Here is a 9,557-nt window from a genome sequence, read left to right as displayed (position 1 = left end):
CCGATCTACAACACCATCTTCTCGATTTTTTAGGTTGAAACTGCTTGTTTGAATATCCCTTAACAGTGAATTCTTGTTGTCAACCCCTCTCGGCGACCTGCTCTCAAAGTCAGATCAACCACTCCGGTCTTGAATCGTTGATGAATATGGTCGGCCCGGCGGAAAAGTTTTCCTGCCAAGCACCGTAGACTTTTCCTTTTTTATTTTTCCTGCAACCTCCCTCGAGTGGCCCCCGAGCTGCAGACCGGTTTCACTGAAACTGGGTTGCAAATCTCTATAACTAGGACTTAATGTGGGATGCGAAATGGTTGACCGGGGGATTGAATCTTATCGGAATTCGACCTTTTGCGCTTTAAAAGGCTGATCCAATAGCCCACAAGACTCAGGCTGGGATGGAAGGCTCACAGGTAGGATGGATTGGTCGACCTTTGGATTGAATCTGCTCGGATTCTAGCTTGCACTTAGAGTTTTAATTAAAACGCTGACGCAATAGCCTCTGAGACTCAAGCCCGGCTTGAAGGCCGGCCTGAGGGTCGAGAATCTCCTTCAGGAACTAGCTCGGTCTCCTTATTCAAACCCGGCCTGGAGTATAATTTGGCCTGCCAGTGGCGTTTGGACGCAAGTTGCCCCTAGACTCAGTTCTCGGGGATCCGTCGATCAACCTACTATATGTCGTCCTGAAATATAATACAACAGACCATCACCGTTTGGGCGCAAGTGGCCCCAGGCTCTTCTCGACCAGCGATGTTTGAGGGCGAATAGCCTCCAGGTTGGGTTCTCAGGGATCTGTTGATCAACTTGCAAGATGCTCGCGTGAAATACAATCTATGCCTACTAATAAAGAAAATATTTATTCTTGGTTCGTCATGCTATTTTGCAAAAAAGAAAATGTTTCTGGCAACCAACCCGCAGCTCAGTTTTTGTCTTTTTTGCTTTTGCATAAAATCCCCTAATGTTTCTATTAATCAATTCGCAGACCAGTTTTAAGTCAGATTTTTGATTTTACAGGAAACCCCCTAACAATTGAGTTAATAAACCTACGGTACATATCAAATTCTTTTTAAAATATCCATATCTTTTAGACCATAACTTTAAATTTAACATGTTATCTATGGAATTTGATTAGAAAAATATGTAGAATCTGAACATGATGTTATTTTATCTGTTAACCGGTTTTCAAATGCTATTTATGGTGCAAACTTAATCAGTAGTGCATGATCCGTCTTTCTTTCATACTAGTACCGATCTAGATTAAAAATGAACACCTTAGCAAAATCAAGATTGGAGACGAAAGAAACCACCTATAACCTCACAAAAAAAATCTCATCTTATGCCGAGAGAGAAATGTCTTAAGATTGATAACATTCAAATGCCATGTGATTGTGTGAGCACTGAGACCATCGTTGACGAGGGTGGAAAGAAGAATAGGTAGCAACACTGATGGGAAGTCATGTGTTGAAAGAAAAGGCGTGAACCTATCGGGGTCTTGACTCATGAATATTAGGTTAGGGGAGTGTGGCATTTTTTCCCGTTGCAACACACGGCTTCTTTGCTAATACTAAATTGGAAGAGTCGAAAGTGGACCTTTTTGGGGCGTTCCTAGCTATCAACAGCCTATTTATGTATTTCACATAAGTTGGTGCTTATTTTTACTTTCGTCCAACCTTACGCTCGTTTCTCCTTTTCTCTCTCCGTTTTGATTTGATTTCTCTACTATTTATATCCTATTACTCCCTCATCAAAAAACGTCTTACATTATGAGATTACATTATGAGATGGAGGGAGTACAATGCACATGCAATTATCAATTCCCTCCGTCCCAATGATATAAGATCATTTCTCAAACTAAGCAGCATAAACCAAAATGCAAACGGCAAAGTTAAGCCTAACCAGAACACCCAGACTCCGAAGTGTCTCAAAGGAACTCAAGACTAACTAGCTAGAAGTGTAGCCAGTTAGAACTCTCAGAGTCTCTCTCGGGTATTCCGCAATGAAGTGTCTCTAGAATAGACCACACAGCGCTATGAATGCAAATACAGCAATGGAAGAAAGAAGAAAAAATCGTGCAACATGCCTCGAGAGAGCAAAGGCCGACTGGCATATCTGCAATCAGAGGCCCGTCTAAACAAAATAGAAAGCCAACCAGAGAGCAAGCTCAAGATCAAAACTCCGAATGGTCCCAATAAAGTTCGTGGTCTTCTAAATTAAAAGTGACAACTTGGCAACAACACAAATTCAGGTTCAGTGAGATGGTCGAGCTCAGTACCATCGGCTAGATAGCATAACTTACATCAGTATAACGATGTCCCAGGAGAATAATTAGAGTTGCAGTGAGGATACGATTCGCCAACTTTACTAGCAGAACACGAGAGGGGCGTGGAACTAAACTCGTGGTGAAACTACAACCTCAACATGACAGGTGCATTGGCTGGCTCCGTCTCTTATGGACCTAAAGCCGCGGTGCTACCACCTGCATTTTGAGTTTGGACACAGAAAACAACTTAGCAGAGAGCAGAGGACACTGATAAAACAAGGGATACTAAGCTAAGAATACCTTCAGGGTTCAAGGAAAAGGTAAGCTCACAGCCACCCACTTGTCGTCACTAAAGGGAAGCACGGTTGCCCCCTCTGGTAATTTCATTTTCAGGTCAGGACGGCATGGGTAGATCTGGATTCGGTTAGTTGACATCGAGTAACTGCATCGGGCAGAATCAACAGGCACTGCAGTTGCTTTCGCTGCAAGGTTGGAAGTATTGGTTGGTGGCATTGAGCCAAAGGGGAGAGATGTGTGTTCTGGAGTTGAGGTCATTACTTCAGCCTTGATGCTTGGCTCTGGAACGTCTATTTCAGCCTCAGCGCTTGGTTCTGCAGCGTCCATTCCTTCAGCCTTGATGCTTGGCTCTGGAACGTCTACTTCAGCCTCAGCACTTGGTTCTGCAACGTCCATTACTTCAGCCTCGGTGCTTGGCTCTGGAATGGCTGGTTTATCATTTTCCATCTTGACAGGCTGGATAGTTTCAACAGGAGATTGTAAAGCAACAGGCACTGTACTTGTTGCCACAAGGTTGAGCATATCAGTTGGTGGCACTGAAACTAACGGGGGTGACCTGCATTCTTGTGTCAAGTCCATTACTTCAGCCTTGATGCTTGGCTCTGGAGCAGCTGGTTTAACATTTTCCATACTGCCAGATTGGATAGGTTCATCAAGAGATTGTGTTTTGTCAGCAACAGGAAGATCAATACGGGAGCCAACAGAGCAAGAATCATGCTCAGCTGCAAAATGGCCAAACCATATGAGTCAATAGATGGAACAATCAAGATAAATAGATACCAAGAGAAACACAATCATTAATATCAAATACAAGCAAATACAAACTCATATTGCAGTATGACACAATCATTGACATCAAATACATACATACAAGATAACAATCAACAGAAAAGGTATAGTTCATTTGGATTGCTACAATGTCCAAAACAAGATCTACGATTGCATGATCAGTGGACTGTCCAAACTCTGAAAGTCTTCCAAGCTAAAGCAGCATAAATTAAGCTCCTGCAAATTGTAGAACAGAGAACTTGTGAAACATGCATGATGGATAACAATATAAAATTCACATTTTATTAGTGTGTAAACACATCACCCGCAGTTTACATGTCACATAAAATTCTGTTATATGGGTCATGTGTTTCTTGCGGAAATCACATTATAAATAGGAACATGGACCAGAAGCTGGTTCAGAAGAAGTCTACTGAGGTTTCATCACATGTCAATAGTATGTAGAAAAAGAAAGAGGAAGCTTTTTCTTATAAAAAGATAGGAAGGTAGGCAGAAAACTCACTAGCATTAGAGTCATTCTGCCCGTCACTTGTTCCCATTGATACTTGGGGAAATGAAGAATCAGATTCTACAGTCTTGACCTCTTGCTCAGTGAGGGTTTCGGTTCCTTGTTGCATCTGTGACCCTACTAGAAGAAAGAAAAAATGTTGGTGGCCATGCACAAAAATTCCACGAGAGATTGTGCATTCAAGAGAAAAAAAAGGTGGGAGCAAATGAATATAAAAGCCTTTAAATATAATCCACAAAGCAACATGCAGAGCATAATTTTAAAGCATCGCACACAAGTAGAAGTATAGCAAAAAAATGGTTGGGGAGCTATTGAGGCTATGCTTAGAGATATCAGATTAGTCTCGTTATTGTCATTTTCATAGTGAAGGGCATACAACAAATGGTAAATTAGGCATACGCTGGTGGTAATACTGTCATTTAGGGGATTTCTGTTTTAGGGGTAGGATTATTGGGAAGTACTACTGTCAACTAGGTTCAGGAATTTCCCTTTTTAAGGAGCTAATGATCTGATGAGCTCTTTTAAGATGCTCCACCTTACCTCACCAGAGGTAAGATAAGGTTTAAATCTGAGCCGTTGATTGAGGGAGGTTAGTTTTGACCTTAACAGAAATAATGCTGGCAACCGGTATCATATTTAGTAAGGCATGTAAAATTGGCATGGATCCTTCCATAACAAATGGTAACCAGCTTTCTCTGGTAAAAATGGTTACAATCTGGCAATTGATTACAATGGGATCTTGATCACGTTCCAATTAATTGGTCTGAATCGATGCATCCTATCCACAATCAAATGCTTGATTGCATAGCCATAAGTAATGAATAGACAAATGTGCCTCCTAATGCTCGTGAATAGAGAGACAGCTGTGTAGTACGTGTCATGTATGATTTTGATAGCCGGTGTGGCGTATGATTTTGACAAACTCTTTGCAAGAGATTAGAGATGTGTTCCTTAAATAAATTGTACCCAGGATGGTATGCAAAGACTCATCGAGCAATAAAATGGAAGTCATAATTTTGACAGGCTATTTCAATGACACAAATTTGTAAATAGCTTGATGAAATGATGAATTTTGAATACATACATCACTTGATTAGAAATATAACAAAGATATAAAATTTCAAGGCATGGATAAACCATAGTAATTCATTACCGTTCAGACATGTTAGTTTAAGACATTTGTTAAATTTAAATATTTTCTCTCTCAATCCATTAGTTTTGGACGAAATTGATAATGCATTCTATTAGGTATATGGTCTGCATGTCAAACATTAATGCCATTAATGATTTGATTATGCCATAATAATGCGTATCAACATGTCCATCCTACATAATAATTTCCATTTAAATCCTACTCCCTCTGTAAAGAAATATAAGAGCGTTTAGATTACTAAAGTAGTGATCTAAACGCTCTTATATTAGTTTACGGAGGGAGTACATATTAACGTGGAGTAAACTATTGCAGAGACAACATCACCCTTGATAAGGTCAAAGTGACCTCTTACCCTCTATAAGGTAACAAATACATCATCTTAGCCATTAGATCAATATTAATTGGCAGTCCCTAATCATTTGGGGGCATCTTAAAATTTCTCTAATCTGACACACCACCAAAAACTACTCGTCAAGTTCGTCGCAGTATGAAGCTTCATTTCAGGAGTTTAAATTACTTACTGTCTTTGGAAGGTTGAAAAGCAGCAACCGTCATCTGTTTTTGCTTCTTAGTGTTACCAGGTCCCTCCTGAAAACTTTCGCCTTGAGTGTGCACGGTTGATTTGGAGATGGAGGAATTTTTTAAATTATCTGATGAAGTATTACAGACAGGCAAGGAAGAGCCTTCTTTCTCAGCTAATTCATGCCGGGGATTTGTATATTGCATTCCTCGAACCTACAAAAGGTAGAGCGGTCCATCAAATTAGTATTTACTACTCCCTCCATCCCAAAATTCTTGTCTTATATTTGTCTAGATACGGATGTATCTAATACTAAAACGTGACTTGATACATCCGTATTTAGACAAATCTAAGACAAGAATTTTGGGATGGAGGGAGTAATACAGCAAATACCTTACGAAATATTTCTGTCTGTGCAAGCTATTTAAGATATAAGAAACTATAGCATGCCCTTCCATAACTATTCCATGTAAAAGCCATTGTCCTATGTTCCCCTTAAAAGGTTGCTTTTGTTAAAATTTCACTACAAAAGCCAAGTCATCCAATCTACTCCCTCCGTTCCAAATCACTCGTCCAGAAATGGATGTATCTAGAACTAAAATACATCTAGATACATCCATACCTGCAACAAGTAATTCGGAACGGAGGGAGTACTTCACTGTTCCAATATGTACCAGTAACAATTCGTTTTGCATTGCTCCTAGGTGTTATCTACTCCTTCCGTTCCATATTAGTTGTCGCTCAAACGGATGAATCTAGCACTGAAATACATCCAGATACATCCATTTCAGAGACAACTAATATGGAACGGAGGGAGTAATAATCTATTCAATTCGGGAAAATGGATCATATGTTTATCAGTTATACAGATAAATGATGGTGATTAGATTAGTTATCATAAATAGGTGAGGCGATGGTAAGAAAATTTTCCATAATTAAATACTGGACCAACCGGCAATTGCTCCTCTGAGCTTACTTCTTGGGCTAAGGACACCAGAGCAAGATTTGCAGCAGCATATTCCGCCTCCTTAATTGTATGACAATACTGTGGGCTTTCAAATGTTTGCCCATCTATGGTCACTATTGACTTGAACAGAGGTGCATGAGATGGACCTTCCTGGATACGGTCATACCAAGGCAGTTGTTTTCCTCTCTTCTGAGCATACATTTGCAATTGAAGCTTATGATTAATCTGGATTCCAGGCAAAGAAATACATGAAGCTGATCCAGCCTACAAAAGGTAGAGTATTTTATTAGACAAAAATTGACGATGTTTCCGCACAGTGTAAATGAAGTCAATGGTTTCAATTCAGTTTTTACTCAGTTCTTGAATATTGTAAAATGGGAGAACACATTTACTAATAATACAGATAAATGCTGAAGGATGTTAGTGCTGATGCATAGGTAATCCGGTGCAAATTAAAGCCATCCATAGGAATAAAAATAGGTGCAACTAACCGGCATTTGCTCTGATGGGTTTGCTTCTTGACACAATGACATTAAAGCCACTCTTGCAGCAGCAAATTCTGCCTCCTTTGTTGTGTGATAGTCTTGAGGACTTTCAAATTTGCGCCCATCTATGGTTACTGTAGACCTGAACAGAGGTGCATGAGGTGGACCACTTCGAATGGTGTCATATGAAGGCAAATCTTTATGTCTCTTCTGAGCATAAACTTGCAACTGAGACTTGTAGGGAAGTTGGGTTTCTGTAATATACAGAATAGTTAGTACTGCAAATATACAGAAACAAGTGTGAAAGAATATCAAGAACCTTTTTAGTGGCAAGAATAAAGACCTTCACAGCAGCATGAGAGGTGTAAAAATAAAATCAATTTGAGGGATGAGAGACATTTATATAGTTACATAGGTAGTGAAGGAATATGGGGTTCCAAGAGGGATAAACTACAGCGCAATATGGGGTTTAGGTGCCTCTACTGTTCAATGTATGCAGAAAATGAAGTATCAACAGATGTGCAACTTTTTACTCGTCATAAGGAAATAACTTCGTATCTAGTTCCGAGAGGGATAAACTACAGCACAATATGGGGTTTAGGTGAGCACTGATAATATTTGTTGGCACTTATATGCGGTTGAATGGTTTTACAAAATCTAAAAAAAAAATACTACTGATAGGTGAGCATGTATATCATCGACGTTTCTGTCAGTTACGATAAGGATCTTACTACACAGAGAGAACTTGTTCAAATGTAGCCAGTTATATGCCCACATTAAAATCCAACATGGAACGAGTGAGTTCAACACAGCTTCTCTGTAGCTTACTGTGTACACGCTCCACCGAGCAGATTCACTATGTTTGTTATAGCGTCACCAAACTTCTACCATTTCAGAATCAGATAGCTACCAAATCAACAGGATGTCCTTCAGAAAATGAATGCAGTAACTCCCCATCAATACCAAATCAAGTGATATTGTGTGCTAGTGATGGCGAGTCTATCTACCGATATGAATGCATTGTACTCCTGCCGGTGAAACTGAGCATCATTTCCATTTGTCTGTGATGATAATACCAGTAAAGTTTTTATTTTTGCGAGGTAATAATACCAGTGTAAGTTGACTCGTACTGGTTCAATAGACAATAAACTATGCATTTCTACTAGAATCTCAATAGCCAGTAAACTATCCATTTCTACTAGAATCTCAGTCGCTATCAAAATGGCTTAAGCCTTTATACAGTTGATGATACCCCAGTTTGTTCAGGCCCAGAAAAAATGAAAAGAAAATGCACCTAATGTGGACATGAACTAGATGTAACCAGAAAGACGCTAACTGCACTCATGAATCCTGAACCAACAGCCGTCCACGAATCGTGCAAGTAAGGAGCTACTCGGGAACAAAACCTGAAACCGAAAGTTGGGAACCAAAATCCGACCACGAAGTGTTCGCGCAAGCGCAAGTAAGGACCCGGATGTACCCGCTAGTGGGGAACTGGGGGATCTGACACTCACCGGACTGCGGCGGGGGGGGGGGGGGGGGGGCGGAGAGGCGCTCGAAGGCGGCCTTGGCGGCGAGGTTCTGGGCCTCCTTGGCCGTGCCGAACCCGCCGCCCTCGTCCGGCGAGTGGTACACTTCGCCGTTGACGGCGACGGTGGCGCGGAACCTCAGCGAGTGGGCCGGCCCCTCGCTCTGGTGGGCGTAATCCGGCGGCGGCCACCGCCGCTGCTGGCATAGCTGATTCAGCTGCGCCTTGAACATTGCCCCGGAAGATTGGGACCTGGCCTCTCCCGATGGGGAATTCTTCGGGGCTATCGCTCGCTTTGATCTGCTCGCTGGATTCGACTTCTCACGTTTCTTGCGCCTCACTCGCTCCCCCTCCTCTGCTGGATTGATGCTCCTTCACGCTCCTTTGTGGGCTTCGGTTCAGTGGTACGACGTTTGTTTGGTGGGTGGGTTGGGGTTTATCCGCGTGTTTTCAGGGTCTCGCTCCGGGCAACCACTATGTTGTGAAGAGTAAATTGCACACACAATTCACAAGTAACAAATGAATCAACTCCTTTCGAGAGCTTTCAAAAAAAAAAACTCCTTTCGAGAAAAAAAAACAAATGAATCAACTGTGTTAAACAAAATTCAACTACTCCCTCTGTCCCGATTTAGATGCCATGATGGCATTTTGCTATTGTGTAATCGAGACCAGCCCGCCTTCGTGGAGCTGTGTCGCAGGTGGGCGGTGACGTAATCGAGACCAGGTGGGCGGTGACGGAATCGAGACCGGGTGGGCTGCGAGCGGCGGAGTCGTCAGCACGGCGGCGGAATCCGACGGTGCTTGGCCCAGGCGAAACATGGGCGGCAATGGGAGGCCGAAGGAATGAGACGGGCCGTTTTGTTGGATGTTTGAAAGTATGAGGTTTTTTTGCAAAATATCTAGTGTACTACGTGCACGACGAGTAAATCGGGACGGAGGAGGTATGTGTTAGTAATATTGATGAGTAACGATACATATATACACCCGAAAGGGATATGACCACCTAGAAAGAGAATGGACATTCTTTTTAGGAAAATCATCATCGCTACTTTATTT

General features: G+C 41.7%; 1 protein-coding gene across 4 annotated transcripts; it reads right to left on the bottom strand.

Moving 5' to 3' along the window:
- Positions 1–2,174: 2,174 nt before the first annotated feature.
- Positions 2,175–8,956, bottom strand: LOC125544939 (double-stranded RNA-binding protein 1-like). Of its 4 annotated transcripts, none has more exons than XM_048708734.1 (7): positions 8,488–8,956; positions 6,980–7,227; positions 6,474–6,752; positions 5,523–5,736; positions 3,843–3,965; positions 2,555–3,273; positions 2,175–2,470 (listed from the first exon to the last, which is right to left on the bottom strand). In XM_048708734.1, the coding sequence occupies exons 1-6, from the start codon at positions 8,732–8,734 to the stop codon at positions 2,564–2,566; spliced, it is 1,821 nt and encodes a 606-aa protein (XP_048564691.1). In that variant the 5' UTR covers positions 8,735–8,956; the 3' UTR covers positions 2,175–2,470; positions 2,555–2,563. The 4 variants fall into 4 exon arrangements, with proteins under 4 accessions (XP_048564691.1, XP_048564690.1, XP_048564693.1 ...); XM_048708733.1 differs by having other exon boundaries at positions 3,843–3,968; positions 8,488–8,955; XM_048708736.1 differs by having other exon boundaries at positions 6,498–6,752; positions 8,488–8,955.
- Between the last annotated feature and the right edge of the window lie 601 nt (positions 8,957–9,557).

The sequence above is a fragment of the Triticum urartu genome, chromosome 3, assembly GCF_003073215.2.
Source record: "Triticum urartu cultivar G1812 chromosome 3, Tu2.1, whole genome shotgun sequence".
Taxonomy (NCBI): domain Eukaryota; kingdom Viridiplantae; phylum Streptophyta; class Magnoliopsida; order Poales; family Poaceae; genus Triticum; species Triticum urartu.
This window is presented reverse-complemented; position numbering and strand designations above follow the sequence as displayed.